Source organism: Taudactylus pleione, unplaced genomic scaffold, assembly GCF_031769625.1.
Source record: "Taudactylus pleione unplaced genomic scaffold, aTauple2 ptg001421l, whole genome shotgun sequence".
Taxonomy (NCBI): Eukaryota; Metazoa; Chordata; class Amphibia; order Anura; family Myobatrachidae; genus Taudactylus; species Taudactylus pleione.
The window spans coordinates 242,027-261,278 of NW_028285820.1; the positions used below are offsets into that span (position 1 = coordinate 242,027).

General features: G+C 42.9%; 1 protein-coding gene across 1 annotated transcript in view; it reads right to left on the minus strand.

The window, feature by feature from the left end:
• The window catches only part of LOC148442665 (uncharacterized), a 210,378-nt gene that overhangs the window by 174,380 nt on the left and 16,746 nt on the right, over positions 1 to 19,252 (minus strand). The window contains exon 7 of the mRNA XM_088463621.1: positions 9,631 to 9,807. Within this exon, the coding sequence (XP_088319747.1) occupies positions 9,631 to 9,807 (177 nt within the window). The remainder of the gene's footprint in view (positions 1 to 9,630; positions 9,808 to 19,252) is intronic.

Consider the following 19,252-nt stretch of genomic DNA (forward strand, 5'->3'; position numbering starts at 1 on the left):
GGACGCAGTCGTTAGTAATTATCCCACAAGTTTCCCATGTGTATGTGTGAGGGAGGTCTAGATGGCTATTGTGGTTCACCAATGTCACTGACTAATGAGGCTTCCTGCACTATGATGATGGCTTTGGAACATTACCAAGCAAAGGGCCATATTCATTTCTTTTTACCTCTGCGACAAAGTTCCACCTACCAGACTTTTCACCGACATCGTGTTTTGGATGCGAAAACTTACCATGCGCACCCCCACTTTTCGCCCTATTCAATTCCAAACCAGACAAAAACGGCAGGCGGCGAATTCAGAACAGGCGGAAAGTGCTGTCAGAAATGGGGAAATCAGCCTGAACCCCCAAAAAAGATGCTCTAACATTGGGGATCAATGTAGAAGTGTTCCAATAGCCCTAATTAAACTATTTGGGGTACTGAAGTTGTTTAATATTCTTGTTATTAGCGTCCTTGTTAAAGTGGTGAAGAATAGTATTAAGCAGTATTTTTTATGTGAAAATAAGTAGTCCTGTCAAATTTGGGGTACTTCAAAATGGGTGCTAGCATATTTTAAAGTCTCTAAAGTGAAGTTTTCAAAAACTTTGCCAGTCCCCCCCACTAGCTGCCTCCCTGCAGTGGCAGACGAAAGCTGGAGCTCACTCCTAAGCTCTGACTTCCGGCTCCCTCAGAGAGCACTATGGGAGGGATGTCATGACGTCTCTCCCATAGATCCATGGAGCCGCAGTCGGACCGGACGGCAGCAGGCACAAGAGCGGGGCTTAAGGTAAGTATTGTGTTTGTATTTTAATTGTATTTTTTTCAGAAGTGCCAGAACTGGGGGCACAAGTATAGGGGGCATTACTACTGGGGGATTACTACTGGAGTCACTACTATTGGGGGCATTACTATTGGGGGCATTACTACTGGAGTCACTACTATAGGGGGCATTACTACTGGGGGGAATTACTACGGGGGGCACTACTATAGGGGACATTACCACTGGGCACACTATTGGGAGCATTACCAATGGGTGCACTATTATAGGGGGCACTACTACTGGGGGCATCACTACTATAGGGGGCACTATTACTGGGTGGATTACTATAGGGGGCACTACTAATGGAGTCATTACCAATTGGGGCACTATTATAGGGGACATTACCAATGGGGGCACTACTACTGTGGGCATTACCACTGCAGGTACTACTAATGGGGGCACCACTACTGTGGCCATTGTGGAAGGGCACCACTGCTTTGGGCATTGTATAAGGGGCACTACTACTGTGGGCTTGTGTATAAGGGGCACTAATTTGGGCATTGTGTAAAAGGGGCACCACTATGTATCATAACATGAATAAGGGACTACTGTGTGGCGTAATTTGATTTGGGGATAATGTATTATAAAGGGAATTACTGTGTGTGGCACAATGTATTATACAGGGCAATACTGCGTGTAGCATGTATTATACAGGGCATTACTGCATGTGGCATAATGTGTTATAAAGGCCATTATTATGTAAGGCATATTGTGTAAGGCGCTTTACTGCGTATGGCAATTATTCGCCATGAGGGGAGAGCTTGGGGGAAGCCCAGTACCTCCATAAGTGCTGGGCACACCCCACAGTGCGATGAATTAGGGGTCTTCTGCAAGGACATGCCCCCTTTCCAGAAGCGCACGCAGAAGAACGCCATCTACAAAAAGTTATTTCTTTATTTTGGGAGAAGGGGGGCACAACTGGGAACTCCACAATGTCTAAAACCGGCCCTGGGTAGAATCCAGCTATTTGCTGCTTTGGTGGATTTATGGTGACACACGAACCACAAAGTATTTCATGGTGGTGGTTAGAAAATAAATTAAAAACTTTAATTTTTTTTTTCACTTTCTTGCAATTCAATGAAAAATGTTTTTGCCTATTTTGAGATTATTTTTGGCCTGTTTAGGAAAATTAATGGTATTTTCTTGAAAAAAAACAACAAGGTACTAAATGTGTGTTCTGCATAAATAATACAAAGCAGAGAGACAATTATTGTCACCACCACAAATCTACACTACAAGGGCCGGGAATAAAGTCCTCAGTGATCTGGCTGCTGTCTCCTAATAACACTACAAGATCCATCCCGCAGACCTTCATAGACTATGTGATATGTGTATAGCGCTGAAGAGCAGCGCTGCCAAGGTGGTCACTGGTGAGGGTACATAGACTATGTGATATGTGTATAGTGCTGAAGAGCGGCGCTGCCAAGGTGGTCACTGGTGAGGGTACATAGACTATGTGATGTATATTATGGTGTTACAGATAATGACTGTAACTGTACGTTCCTTATATATATTACTCATCCCGAGGTCATTATTCCCCATCTCTCTCCCATGGATGGATTATACTGATCAGCGTGTGCTCATCACAGATACATGTAATATATAAGAGGATCCAACAATGTGTAGTGTTGTATGCTGAACACAGTAAGCTCAGTCGTTCATTTGGGATATTGTACAGGTGACGTGTACCACCCCCCAAGGTGCAAATTATATTGCATACCCCGACTCACTTTAATGCAGAAGATAGGCCACTTATAACAGCTTCCACTCTTCTTAGAAGGCTTTCTGCAAGTGTTTGGAGGGTTTCTGTGGGAATTTGAGCACATTCATTCTGTAGAGCATTTATGAGGTCAGACACTGATGTTGGACGAGAACGCCTGGCTCGCAATCTCCAATCCAGTTCAACCAAAGGTGCTCGATGGGGTTGAGGTCAGGGCTCAGTGTGAGACAGTCAAATTCTTCCACAGCAAACTCATCAAACCATGTCTTTATAGTCCTTGCTTTTTTGCACTGGGGCACAGTCATAGAAAGTGTGCAAGGTGCAGGCCCGCCCCGCCGCGCGGCGCCCCCCGGTGGATGCCCTGGGGGGCGGGGATCGACGCCGGGAGGCCTGAGGCGACTTTTCGACCGCTGCCTATCCCCGCCGCCAGGGGATAGGTAGATTCTAAGTAATGTGTAGATTCTATTGAATCTACACATTACATAAACATCATGGTTACTATAATTTGAAATGATAAAAAACAGATACAGCATCCACAGCAGTAAATATAATTATACAGAGTAAAAAATAAAAATAAATTAAATGATAATAAACCAGAACACATTTATTTAAAAAAAAATAAAATCTAATTTTCCTTCCCAGGACAAGAACTTTTCACCTTCCTAAACCTTTTCTCTATCTCTCCACCTGCTAGTGATGGAGCTGGGCTCATATTACACCTATTTCTATTATGTTCATGTATTCTATTATCCCTATCATCAAAGCCACTTCCATATATCTTGCTCATAAACTGTATTCCAATTTATTTTTCAATCATTTAATAGTCAACAATATACTTGTCATATTTATATACTTTTATACAATATAGTCCCATTTTATCCCATGTTATTAAATCCGCATATTACACGTTATCAGTGGGCGCTTAAGCTCACTAGTATACAAACAAAATGAAAGAGTAAATATGAGAAAAGGTTTATAATTGAGAAAAGATTAACTAGTCGTTAGCCATGTATATAATTACATCATGTGACTATAATATATAAGAATTTCTATTGTATTGAACCACAAAATACATATTTGTTCCCCCCCATGTTTTTACTTGGCCTCGAACCTATTACCTCTTCTGTAGTAGACATAAGATTTAACCACTGCTCTACACCCAACAAACACCATGAAATACATGTATCTTCTTTACCTAGTAAAGGAAATATACCACTAGTTACACCACTCTAACCGCGATGTGTCTTAGTGGTGCATCTATTAATGCTGAACAGACCTAAATACAGAGAGAATTACATGTCTTATCCTGCACATTCCATCATTGTAGGCTGGTCTCATCAGTTATTCATGTCATCCTGGTATTGTGTTACCTACACATGTGGGGAATACGGGTAACAGACCTAAATACAGAGAGAATTACATGTCTTATCCTGCACATTCCATCATTGTAGGCTGGTCTCATCAGATATTCATGTCATCCTGGTATTGTGTTACCTACACATGTGGGGAATACGGATAACAGACATAAATACAGAGAGAATAACATCTTATCCTGTACATTCCATCATTGTAGGCTGGTCTCCTCCATCAGTTATTCATGTCATCCTGGTATTGTGTTACCTACACATGTGGGGAATACAGGTAACAGACCTAAATACAGAGAGAATTACATGTCTTATCCTGCACTTCCCATCATTGTAGGCTGGTCTCCTCTATTAGTTATTCATGTCATCCTGGTATTGTGTTACCTACACATGTGGGGAATACGGGTAACAGACCTAAATATAGAGAGAATTACATGTCTTATCCTGCACATCCCATCATTATAGGCTGGTCTCCTCTATCAGATATTCATGTCATCCTGGTATTGTGTTACCTACACATGTGGGGAATACAGGTAACAGACATAAATACAGAGAGAATTACATCTTATCCTGTACATTCCATCATTGTAGGCTGGTCTCCTCCATCAGTTATTCATGTCATCCTGGTATTGTGTTACCTACACATGGGAGGAATACGGGTAACAGACCTAAATACAGAGAGAATTACATGTCCTATCCTGCACATCCCATCATTGTAGGCTGGTCTCCTCTATAAGTTATTCATGTCATCCTGGTATTGTGTTACCTACACATGTGGGGAATACGGGTAACAGACTCCGCACACGTCATGTAACCCCTATTTGTACAGAAAGAGTTGCAGTTATGGCCCCATATACAGGTCCAGCTGACCAGGCTGACTACACCCACATCTAAGCACAGGACTCAATCTTTAGCATGGGGGGCCAACCAGTCGGAGGCAAAGAGCCAAAAAATATATGTAGGCAACCGAAAGAGCTGATAGCATGTGTGCGTGTCCTAGCTGTCACAAAGCCACGACCCATTTTTGTGCCCACGCCTTTGGTATGACATTTGCAGGAGCATGACCTTGTGTCACACCACCCTTTTTAGTCACGCTGGGAGCGAGCCCAGGACATTGAATATACACATTTTACATAATCTTCCCAATATACATTTTTCACTGTTCAAGTGAAAAAAAAGCCAGAGCAATATAGAAAACATTGAAATAGCTACGTTCACATAATACACATAAACAAGGCAGATCCACATAAAATACACATCCACACAAAATACACAGAAACAAGCCAGATCCACATAAAATACACATCCACACAAAATACACAGAAACAAGCCAGATCCACATAAAATACACATCCACACATAATACACAAAAACAAGCCAGATCCACATAAAATACACATCCACACAAAATACACAGAAACAAGCCACATCCACATAAAATACACATCCACACAAAATACACAGAAACAAGCCAGATCCACATAAAATACACATCCACACATAATACACAGAAACAAGCCAGATACACATAAAATACACATCCACACAAAATACACAGAAACAAGGCAGATCCACATAAAATACATATTGAAATCCAGAAAAACATAAAATACATTGAGAATGCCAGTGACCATTATGCTGTGCCCCCTGTAGTTGTGCCCCCTGTAGCTGTGCACATTATGCAATGCCCCAAGTAGTTGTGGCCATTAAGCAATGCCCCCAGTAGTTGTGGCCCTTATGCAATGCCCCCTGTAGCTGTGCCCACTATGCAATGCCCTCTGTAGTTGTACCCCTTCTGCAATGCCCCCTGTAGTTGTGTCCCTTAAGCAATGGCTCTTGTAGTTGTGACCCTTATGCAATGCCATCTGTAGTTGTGTCCCTTCTGAAATGCCCCCTGTAGCTGTGCCCATTATGCAATGCCCCCATTAGTTATGGCCTTTATGCAGTGCCCCCAGTAGCTGTGCCCATCAAGCAATTGCCTCAGTAGTTGTGGCCTTTAAGCAATGCCCCTGTAGCTGTGCTCATTATACAATGCACTCTGTAGTTGTACCACTTCTCCAATGCCCCCTTAGAGCTGTGCCCTTTAAGCAATGCCTCCAGCAGTCGTGCCCCTTCTGCATTGTCCGTTGTAGCTGTGCCCATTAAGCAATGCCTCCTCTAGCTGTGCCCCTCCTGCAATAACCCTGTAGTCGTGCCCCCTAAGGAAGTGCCCCCAGCACTAACGCTCCCCCTCCCAGCCCACACCCCTATGAAGAAATATACCTTGATGCTGGCACCGCTCCACGCCATCAGGGCTCCTGAGTCCTGCCATCGCTGCTGCTGCCTGCTGGATTTAACTGGATCCAGCGGAAGCGCGGACTCCTCACATGGCGAGTGACATCAGGACACCACCCGTGCATTGCATTACTGGGAACACTGGCCTCTGAAGCGATGAGAGGCTTCTTTAGTCTCTGATGGCTTCAGAGACCAGTATTCTCAGTAATAATGGGGGTCTGCTGAGCCGTATTAGAAGCTCAAAAGAGCCTCATGCAGCTCGAGAGCCGCGGGTTGGCCACCCCTGATCTATAGTATCACTGAGCCCTTGTGGGAACAAGGTTTGTAATGTAAATACCCATAATGCCTCTTTAGCACATAAGTTCCTGAGCCTGTCTGCGCCCCTGCTTGTCCTCCTCACATGCTGCACCCCTATATGTGACAGGTCTTCAGGAGCGCAGCTGTGATTGGTAGCAAAGTGCTGCGACACACTGTGCGGCTGGTGACCCTTTACTATGTTCATCTGTGTTCCCTGAATCTAGATTTCAGGGAGTGAATGGTACATCCAGTGTACTGTATGCCACAAAGGCTTTTATTATATTATTATATACATTAATGTACACAGCTTTTACAGTAGTTAGTATCGATGCAGTACCTAATATACATTAGTTGCATCAATCGGCCATAGTGTAAATAATCAGCAGCTATTTAATATCCAAAGCATATAAATGTGATATAGGTGAATAAAATGGTGAGAGCATAGACCACACTGCGATCAGTCACCAGGAGTGTCTGCAGGTCACATATACAGAGCTGATAACACTGTAACTGTATGTGATGGTAGCACAATAAACACCAATTGGTAGGAACTATTGGGGTCCCATGAGGATGTAGAAACTCCAACTAGGATGAGTCTCCCCAGATTAGTATTTATTGTGCTCATTATTCAGATGCTATTCATTGTGTTTTCCCTCTACACACCTGGATTGTGCTCTGTGCAGCACTTTGGGTCCATGAATATCAGCTCATTGAAATTGTATTTCTCCTGTGTCTAGTTCCCTGATGTCTATGAAGATCTGATTTCTGATTAAAACATTTCCCACACTCAGAGCATGGAAATGGTTTCTCCCCTGTGTGACGTCTCTGATGTTTAACAAGATCTGATTTCTGTGCAAAACACTTCCCACACTCAGAACATGGAAATGGTTTCTCACCTGTGTGACTTCTCTGATGACTATCAAGACCTGATTTCTGTGCAAAACATTTCCCACACTCAGAACATGGAAATGGTTTCTCCCCTGTGTGACTTCTCTGATGTATAACTAGAGCTGCTTTATATGAAAAACATTTCCCACATTCAGAGCAAGTAAACGGCTTCTCACCAGTGTGTGTAATCCGATGTCTAACACAAAGAGATTTCTGGGTAAAGCATTTCCCACACACAGAGCATAGAAATGGCTTCTCACCTGTATGAGTTCTCTGATGTGTAACAAGATCAAATTTATGTGTAAAACATTTCCTACACTCAGGACATGAAAATGACTTCACACCTGTGTGAGTTCTCTGATGTGTAACAAAATCAGATTTTACTGTAAAACCTTTCCCACACTCAGAGCATGGAAATTGCTTCTCACCTGTGTGACGTCTCTGATGTGTAACAAGATGTGATATCAGTGTAAAACATTTTCCACACTCATAACATAGAAATGGCTTCTCACCTGTGTGACATCTTTGATGTGCAACAAGATCAGATTTCTGTGTAAAACATTTTCCACACTCAGAGCATGGAAATGGCTTCTTAAATGTGTGAGTTTTCAGATGTCTAACAGAAACTGACCGACATATAGAACTTTTACCAGATTTAGAACAAGATAATATTCTATTACCTATATGAGCTGTACTGTGTGTAGCAAGTTCTGAATTATCAGGAGGAGAACGTTCCTCATGATTAGAGGGACCAAATGACATATCCGCACTGTGAAGTGCTGGATGTATATTTAGGGTAATTGGAGTTTCTCTTGAGGAATCCTGTCGGATGTTCCTATCTTCTATTTTAAAATCTGGTGACACGATGAGATCTCTCTGCGAGGTATTCCTGCTTGTTTGTCCATCTTCTGGAAACAAATGTAGAAGAATAAACAATTTACATTGAGAGCAAATGTTCTTGGATATCACAGTGCTTTCTTAAGCTTAACATGTCTAACACTGAGCAGATTGTCTTCCCACCATCTGGCGTCCCCTCACCTCCATCGACAACCTCACCATCTCTTCTATCCCACAAGTCTGCTGTCTTGGAGATATCCTTAACTCTGCCCTCTGCTTCCATACCCACATTCAGTTCTTCTCTCAGTCTTCCACTTCTACCTTCAAAATATCTACAGGATCAGACCCTTTCTTACCCTAGAGGTAACCGACCCTCATCCACTCACTGTTCATCTCTACAAAGGGCTACTTCAGCCACCTCCTATGTGGCCTCCCCAACACCCATCTCTCTCTACTGCAATCTGTCCTCAATGCTGTGGCCCAGCTCATCTCCAAACTACAGCTTCTGCCTCCCCTCTACTACAGGTCCTACACTGGCTCCCCATCCCCTTCAGAATACTTTCAAGCTCCTTACAATCGCCTATAAAGCCACCATATGTCTCCGCCCTTCATTTCTTTATAAATCCCTCCCTCCACACTCTCATCACCTACAGTACTTTACTCTGCCAATGCCTGGCGTCTCGCCACCCAACTGATTATATCCTCCTACTCCTGCCTCCAAGACTTTGCCTGTGCTGCTCCTCACCTCTGGAACTCTTACTCTATCAGACTCACCACCTCTCTCCAAAGTGTCACACAGACAGTACTATTATAGTTTGAATCAATCATTGTAGACAAGCATTGGTGGAAGGACTGTGCAATAATAAGTGTGTGCTTATAGCTTGTGTGTGTGCATACATGGAGTTTGTTGTGATGTGGGAGTATATGGTTTTAGAGTGCAGGGAGGAGACTGGTCAGATCTCTGGGCTGGTAACACACAGTGACATGATTTGAAAGGGGGGAGAGCAGGGGTATAATAGGGGCTGATGGCTCCTGATGTTTGAGATACACCAGAGAGTGTGGGGAGGAGACTGGTCAGATCTCTGGGCTGGTAACACACAGTAACATGATGTGAGAGGGAGAGCAGGAGTATAATAGGGGCTGATGGCTCCTGATGTATGAGATACACCAGAGAGTGTGGGGAGGAGACTGGCCAGATCACTGGGCTGGTAACACACAGTGACATGATGTGAGGGGGGAGAGCATGAGACTAATAGGGGTTGATGGCAGCTGACTCCCCCAGTTTGCAGATACAATTCCCTCATAAGCTTGTACATTGATGTGGTGACTTAGTAAGGAGAATATGTGATGTGTTTATAACTCACCTGTGCTGATGTCTGTAGGGATTTGTTCCTCCTTACACTGCTTATCACTCCTCATATACATCTCTTCTTCTCCCTCTATATCTTCTGCCTTCATATCAGTCACATACGTCTCTTCTTCTCCCTCTATATCTTCTGCCTTCATATCAGTCACATATGTCTCTTCTTCTCCCTCTATATCTTCAGCCTTCATATCAGTGACATACGTCTCTTCTTCTCCCTCTGTATCTTCTGCCTTCATATCAGTCACATACGTCTCTTCTTCTCCCTCTATATCTTCTGCCATATTATCAGTCACATACAGGTCTTCTCCCTCTATATCTGCCTTATTATCGGTCACATACGTCTCTTCTCCATCTGTATCTTCTGCCTTAATATCAGCAAGATCTTCACTCTAAATGATCCATATAACAATAATGTCTGATTTAATTGAGACTAAACAGTATAATATCAGTGTATAAGACACACACAGCTTCTCTGCAGATCATATAGTGACAGTCACTTTGGTATATTGGTGAGACCCTAAATCCCACCTACCTGATGCTCCTGTGGGGTCCTGTGATTCTCCTCTGTAGAGTCCTGTGAATAAAGAGGATAGGGACATCTCTCTGGGGTATTTCTGTTACTGGGTCCATCTGTAGGAGACACACAGTGACTGAGTACATAGTATATATAGATGTGCCCTTACACATCTTTGCTGCAGTCGAGACAAAAATCCCCTTACGGAGCGCAAAGTCCCATGAGACACTGCTAGCGCCATGTGACTTTTTTGCAACTTTTTTTGCTGAAAATGCATTTAACTCACAATGCGATGTAAAAAGCAGATTAATTGACATGCAACACTTGTATATCTGTGTGCGACTGAGTCTTTGAATCTGTATACGAAGTGCTACAATGTGGTGGCCGCAGCTTTTTTCATTCCAAGTTCCGCTGTGCTTCATATACAGACATAGATGGAAACAGATATACAAGTGTCACATATCACATTAATCAGCACAGTCTGCTGGTGTGTACTAGTAGCACAGGACCTGGTGGCTCACTCACGCCAGGCAAGTCACACTGGGCCTGATTCAGACCCGCTTGCGAAAGCTATGCGCTCGCAAGCGGGTCGATGTTGGCCCAGTTGTTCCCATGGGAACGCCTACCGTCTAGGGCCGGCCCCACTGACATCACAAGTGATGTCAGTGGGAGTGCTTTTGGCTCTGTCAGAGCCAAAAGCACTCTTGGGCTTGCGGCAACGAGACCCTACTGCAAGGGTCTCGTCGCAAACCCGATGGTCTTGACCATCGAGACCATCTTCCTGGCCGCTCGCTATAGCTGTGGGTGGTCACCCACAGCTATGTGAGTGACCAGGAGGCCGCTCTAAAATAAAGAGAAGGACGGCCCTGATTCAGAGCGAGCGCTCTGTCAGAGTGTCCGGCTCTGAATCAGGGCCACTGTGTGCTGTTATTTAGGTTAGATTTGAGGACACATCTGTATGAAAGATGGACAACTTTAGCAGAGTTGCATGGGACCAGAGTGAGCTGCCAGGCAAGCCACGCTGTGGCGTATTGAGGACAGATGTAAGACGACACATCTATAAGTGATTATCAGGTGATGTGTATATATAGGGGGCCCCCATACCTGCTCTCCCCTGTACAATAAATGCCAGTCTCCTCTTACCCAGTGATATGAGGGACTGGTGATTCTCCATCATCACGTCCTTGTACAGACCCCTGTATTCCTCTATATACTCCCCCTCCTGCATGGAGACATAGTGACATCCTGACACCTTATAGAAACCTGACACACACAATGATACAGTCATCACCCAGACACATCCCCTGGTGTTACTGTATAATGTCCCATTCCCAGCAGTCACCTCTCCAGTCATCACCCAGACACATCCCCTGGTGTTACTGTATAATGTCCCATTCCCAGCAGTCACCTCTCCAGTCATCACTCAGACACATCCCCTGGTGTTACTGTACAATGTCCCATTCCCAGCAGTCACCTCTCCAGTCATCACCCAGACACATCCCCTGGTGTTACTGTATAATGTCACATTCCCAGCAGTCACCTCTCCAGTCATCACCCAGACACATCCCCTGGTGTTACTGTACAATGTCCCATTCCCAGCAGTCACCTCTCCAGTCATCACCCAGACACATCCCCTGGTGTTACCGTATAATGTCCCATTCCCAGCAGTCACCTCTCCAGTCATCACCCAGACACATCCCCTGGTGTTACTGTATAATGTCCCATTCCCAGCAGTCACCTCTCCAGTCATCACCCAGACACATCCACTGGTGTTACTGTATAATGTCCCATTCCCAGCAGTCACCTCTCCAGTCATCACCCAGACACATCCCCTGGTGTTACTGTATAACGTCCCTTTCCCAGCAGTCACCTCTCCAGTCAGCAGCTGAATGATCTTGTTGGTGAGTTCCAGGATCTTCTGGTCATTGTCTCTCTCTAGTATCAGTGAGTGACGTTGAGGCACCATGATGGGGCTCTGGGTCCTGCTCAGTCCTCCTGACATACGGAGATGGCTGCTGGGTATCTCACACTCACCGGATGTCTTCTTCACTACTGTGTAATCCTGTGTATTTGGAAAATATCAATGAGAAGGTCAATTAAACTCCACCTAAATGAGACGGTTTATTCAGGTGATCAAATTGCATAGTATTCAAGTAGACTATTTTACAAAAAAAACATGTTATAACAATCTCCCATATATATGAAAATGTGGAGTATATAGTATCTCTTGCAGCCCCAAAAACTTTTTTGTAAGTGACAGAGAAAGAACAACATACTGATAACAATGTAATACATACCAACTCCAGTGAGAACTGTGGGATTAATACTATATCCGAGAACGACTCCCTGCTGCTCGGATATTACTATAGATATAAGTGATGTCACAGTGACACTCCCAGAACCTTTCACCTCCCCTGTCATGTTCCTGTATTATTACTATAGATATAAGTGATGTCACTGTGACACTCCCAGATTCCCTCACCCCCCCAGTCATGTCCCTGTATTATTACTATAGATATAAGTGATGTCACTGTGACACTCCCAGAACCTTTCACCTCCCCAGTCATGCCACTGTATTATTGCTATAGATATAAGTGATGTCACTGTGACACTCCCAGATCCCCTCACCTCCCCAGTCATTGTTCCTGTATTATTACTATAGATATAAGTGGTCACTGTGACATTTCCAGATTCCCATTCATGTCCCTGTATTATTACTATAGATATAAGTGATGTCACTGTGACACTCCCAGATCCCCTCACCTCCCCAGTCATGTCCCTGTATTATTACTATAGATATAAGTGATGTCACAGTAACACTCCCAGATCCCCTCACCTCCCCAGTCATTGTTCCTGTATTATTACTATAGATATGAGTGATATCACTGTGACACTACCAGATCCCCTCACCTCCCCAGTCATGTCCCTGTATTATTACTATAGATATAAGTGATGTTACTGTGACACTCCCAGATCCCCTCACCTCCCCAGTCATGTCATTGTATTATTACTATAGATATAAGTGATGTCACTGTGACACTCCCAGATCCCCTCACCTCCCCAGTCATTGTTCCTGTATTATTACTATAGATATGAGTGATATCACTGTGACACTCCCAGATCCCCTCACCTCCCCAGTCATGTCCCTGTATTATTACTATAGATATAAGTGATGTCACTGTGACACTCCCAGATCCCCTCACCTCCCCAGTCATGTCCCTGTATTATTACTATAGATATAAGTGATGTCACTGTGACACTCCCAGACCCTGTCACTTCCCCAGTTATGTCCCTGTATTATTACTATAGATAGAAGTGATGTCACAGTGACACTCCCAGATCCCCTCACCTCCCCAGTCATGTCCCTGTATTATTACTATAGATGAGTGATATCACTGTGACACTCCCAGATCCCCTCACCTCCCCAGTCATGTCCCTGTATTATTACTATAGATATAAGTGAAGTCACTCTGACATGCTCAGATTCGCTCACCTCCCCAGTCAGCAGGTAGATGATCTCCAGGGTGAGATTTAGTATCCTCTCAGTCATGTGACTCATCACTGCACAGAAATATAGGAATAAATATAATTATTAGAAGCTATGTATGTTGTGTGCACATATTACACAGTGCTTTACAGGGAATATTTAATCACATCTGTCCCTTCCCCATGGGAGTTTACAATCTACATTTCCTACCACATGGACAGCCCATACACACACACACCAGGGGTATTTATGAAAGAAGCCAACTAACCTACCAGTGTGGCTTTGGAGAATGGGAAGAAACCAGAGCACCTGGAAGAAATCAATGCAAACACGGAAACACTACAGAATCCACACATACAAGACCTTGGTTGGGAATTGAATTCACGACCACAGAGCAGAGTAGAAATGCTGTCCGCTACGCTATCATGTTGCCTATATAAATGTAAGAGTACACTGAGTGACCACTAAGTCCCCTCATTCCCAGAGCCATAGAGTCTAGGTCAGTGTTTCTCAGAAGTTCCTCTGCCCCAGCTTCATAGGGCTGCTCACTGACCACCACACGGCATTGCTGGAGGTCACACCAATGGTCCTCTCATGGCCAATAATCTTAATGCAGGGAAGCCACCTCGGTCCCGGAAGACCTACTATTTAATCTTTCATTTGTCCCTACTGTACCCTTCAATGAGTTTCAATGGGACATAGAGAAAAATACCCTACAGAGAAAACTTAAACTCAAAGAATTTTTTAAAGATTGTGATGGAAAACAAGGATCAAATTCCTTCTAAATTGAAAGCTGTGGGCCCCCGCTGCTCTTTTGAACCCCAATCAAACTCCAGCATCAAAACATACGTCAGAATCTTGGACCATGAGTTAGCGAGCACTGAAATCAAAAAAGTTCCGATTCACCCTAACCTCTCTGTCTTGGAACGCCAAGCACTGTTTGCATTGTAAAACAAAAAATTTTTATAATCCGCCCTGTGGACAAGGGCGGTGCTATAGTGCTGTAGGTCCTTACTGATTATTGATTAGAAGCTGAACGCCAACTTTCTGATAGAGATGTGTATTCTAAGCTTCCTGATGACCCTAGAGCATCATGCAAGAAAAAAATAATGACTATTCTTCAACAGGCTATGGACTTGCAATTGATCACAGCAAAACTTATAGAGTCATTAATTCCAGCTTTTCCAATAGTAACCCCTGTTTTAATGGATCCCTAAGATCCACAAAGGCATTGATCCTCCGCCCAGATGCCCCATAGTCTCGGCTAGGGGCTCGCTATTACAGCCCTGTGCAATTATTTGGATCATTTATTGCAGCCCCTTATTCAGAACGAACCTTCGTTCTTACTTGATACCACCAGCTTGCTGGAGAGAATTAAATCTATTGCTTGTGTACCGAAAACTTGTTGGCTTAAAGGAATTGCTGTAGTCTCTTTATATAATTAGATTCCTCATGATTTCAGTTTGGTATTTGTAAAAAAATTACTGGAATTGCTACTAACAACTTCTTTATCTATGATAAAAGCTTTTTCCTACAGACAAAGGGCTGCGCTATGGGTTCTAGCGCAGCCCCGGTCTATGCGAATATCGTAATGTTTGAAGTATAGCGATACACAGGTTGTTGAAAAGATATTTTCTTACTCTTGTTTCATTGATGATCTGCTCCTTTTTTGGAGTGGGGAAGGACATGAGTTCCAGCTATTCATGGAAAAACATAATAAAATCAATTAACCTATTAACATGAGTAGGCATGAAATAAATTTTCTAGATGTAAAAATAATTATTGATAACAACTCTATAATTACAACATTATACACAAAACCCACAGATAGAAATTTGCTGCTACAAGCGCAAAGCTGCCACCCCAGAAGTCTGATCCGGGGGCTCCCCTACTCACAAATGATTGGGGTGAGGCGTATCAATAGTGATCCTTTGAGAGCCAGCACTCAACTAAATGAGCTTATTGAAAGCTTTTATGCCAGAGGCTACTCATGAAAAGCCTTAGAGCAAACTAAAGAAAAAGTTATGGCGCTTAATAAGAGATCAACTTTTATCTAGGAAAGAGAAGAAAGATTCTTCTATTCCAAAATTTCCTTGGGTCAACAGGTTTAACACAGCGTCCCAAGTGATTAACCAAGTTTCTAAGAAACATTGGCCTATCATCGAATCAGACAGCAATTAACATCTTACTGGTGGCCAGCTTATTACAAGTTATTCACAAGGATGCAATTTGCGTGACCTCTTGGTAAAGACCGATATTTCTAAGTTGAATGAAAATACCTCAACTAGGTTCTGTACACATGCAAAAGTGGGTTGCATTAAATGCTCGTGTATCACATGTCAATATCATTGTAGGTGATTCGTTTTTGCATCCAGATCTCCATCAAGTACTTATTGAGCTGCAATACAAGTTATGTGGTTTATCGATTCATCTGCCCATGCGGCCTCACCTACATTGGTAAGACCGAAAGGAAATTTAAGGAGCGTATGGCGGGGCACCGTTCCGCCATACGTCAAGCCCTAGAATCAGGCACTAGTGAACAGCCGGTAGCTCGGCACTTTGCCATGTTTAAACATCCCTTGGCCAGCATACGCTACCATATGATTGACCATGTTCCCCCCCATTTGCGAGGAGTTGATCGAGCTTCAAATTTATTACAGTGTGAAGCACGTTGGATATCCCGTTTGGATGTGGTCCATCCTAGGGGCCTAAATTAAAGTATTTCATATGCTAGTGTTTTGTAACTTTAATCTGTCCTCATGGAGCCTTAGGTACAAAGGCACTATAAATTCATTTAGTAGCCCAACTGTGAGTTCTCCAATATCGCACTGATGTGTCAGCTTTTGTGACTTTGTGCGTATAATGGTAACATAAAGTTTATGTATTAGCTTCTCTGTGGGCTGTTTTCTTGATATTGGTCCAAGATGTCAGCTGTTAGGGGTCTCTTTAGCTTGTAGCGACTACAGTTACCATTACTTAGCCCCCAGCTGAGAGCCATGTGATTGGTGCAATAGGCAGTCATGTATGTGTATTGTGTTTCTTTATATGTCTTTTTATATGTACTCATTTTTGACCATTAGGAGTTACTTTAGTAACCATGGTGATGGTGTCACAGGTATGAGCGTCCTTTCTCACTGACAGCGTGATGACGTCATCCAACAGTGCCGCCGGGTGGGTACGCAGTCCCAGAGGCGAAGGGAACGGCTTCACGTGTGATGAGATGCCTGTATATAAGGTATGTTTGTGTACAGCTTTGTTATCTTGAAAAGTCTTTATTGAACTAAAACGTTGATATACCCCACCGCCTCTTCTCAGCTGTTGTTGTATGCTGTGAGTGCCGCACCTTCCGTTCTCTCTCTCTATACACACACACAGCACTGTGCCATGATGTATTTGTCTGACCACAAATGATACAGAAAATCACTATATACATCTCCCATCACACAGCTGGTCAGTGCTGAGGGGTTATTGGCCCTGGTTAGACCAGGCTTTATATCCTCTTTCTGTTACGTTATGTGTATTTCCTGACTTATTGCGCTATACGGATAACACCTCGGTCATTTCTTACTGACACTATTACAGGTTACACTTTATTATTAGTTGCTGTTAACTGTATAATGATAATGAAACACCAGAGCCTGCTCCACCTTGATAACGCCGGAATATATGACCGTACATATTCCTTCAGCAATTCACGAATATATGCATGCTTATGTCTTTCATTATTTTCATTGCAATTAAGAGTACATAGACATGACTCAGAATATATATTAGTTGTAAGTTGCAGAGGACCGACGTGTCGAATGGCCTCAGGCCTAGAGATGAGGTCTACCTTCTCTCTAAAGTAGGCAGGTGTGTGTCTGAAGCAACAGTTATTATTGTTTAATATTGTATGATCTAAAGGTATAAATGTTATTACAGAAATAGGTATAATTAGAACTGATCAAAACCATTTCTTCTCTAGCAAGACAGAATAATGGGTTAGTTGAGTATGAACAGACTAGGAGACAGTAGGTCTCAGATCCGTATAAAGAAGGAGGGAACTAATCAGGATAGCCTTGGCCTATATGCAGTCACCAGTATTTTGAGAACATAGAAAGGAGATTGTGGGTTTTGTTATGATTAAAACATATTATCAGTGAAATGTTTAGTGCGCATGAATATTGAATTAATTAATTAATATTCGTCATTTTAGAATATGTTAGTAGCAGAGAGGAAAAAGTATAAAAGATTGATCAAAAAGGGGAGGGGTGGGTCAGTCGGGCTGAGCAGGAGAGATCGTAGGTCGTGAGAGTCGCGGGGCGCTGGGCTGTAAGTATAAACAGGGCTGACTGTCACCTTGGGAGTCTATGCTGGGCATTGCCAATAATCATTTTGTTACTGTTGCTGAACTAATGATTTTCATGTTGTAAGTCTGCTTTGACAATAATACCATAATACATGTAGAATTAATTTGCTTTTTAAGTAAAACATTGTCATTTATTTTAAAGTTGGTATTGGTGTGAATTATTCCATTTCTTCTTATAATAAGTAAGGTTTAAAAATAATATCCAAAACACCTCGCGTTATCAATCATGGAGGCCCCAGTGAGATTACACAGGTTAACGCCCGCTGTATCGGTGATTGAGAGAGAGTGCACGGCAGTGAGTTATTTTGCTCATTAGATAATTTTTATTTTTAAAACGTGCAGTTTTCGTTTTTCCCTCTCCTTCAGACATTGATATGATGGTTAAGTTAATTGCGCTGTATTGATTGTTTTGCATTTGTTTTGTTTTGGTAGGATTTGTTTTCCAGAAATTTTAAATTGTATTTGAGTCATTTTTCCCAGAAATTAGGGGCAGTATTGTTGAGTTTTTTTGATGGTTGGTTTTGTGGTTATAAAAATTAAGTGTCAGCGGGGGGTTGGGACGAGAGGCATTTGGTGAGCTGGCTTTTCCCATTTTCCCCTGTAGTATGCCTTGCATAGAAGTGGAGTAGAGAGGCATAAATCTGGTTATGTTAATTGCGGGGTAATATTATAAACAAAGAAGAGAAGTCCACATGGCTAGATAGTGTAAAATTGATCTGCAGATATTTAAGAACAAGATAATATTGATGTAAAAGTGCTAAATGGAATAACGAGGGCAGGTGCACAAGGTATACGTATAGTCACATGTGTAACAGGGGCGCGGAACACTGATAACGAGGACAGGGGAGGCACCGGGTAACTGAGGTACAAATCTGTTAACGAGGTCAGATTGTACATGAGAGGTGTTGACCTGATAACGAAAGACAGGTAACACGAGGGTAGAGTTTTTTGGGTTTTCATTTTGACAGATTTGTCACAATTTTAAAGTGAAAGAAACAGTTAATCTCATTTGATTTTTAAAAGGCAACATTGTCTAGTACATGTATGGGACTGGAGTTGGTTCTTGTACGTTATAAGAGGGTAAGAGTAAGTGATTTGAGGGTGAAGAGGTGGATTGTAGCTTGATAAGCTACAGAGTATGGGGAGAATGGCGCGTGATGCACCTGGATGGTAATGGTTGTTTGAATGAAGGTGAGAAGGAATTGGTTTGGTGAAACGGAAAATTGTTCCAGGGTAGTTTACCATGAAATTGTAAAGGTATCCCACTAACAAAACTTGTACTTAAGAAAGAATTAAGTTTCTCATTGCAAGTGTAAAAGCTTATTTGAGGAGCTGGAAGAGTGTTCCCGTTTCAAGGTC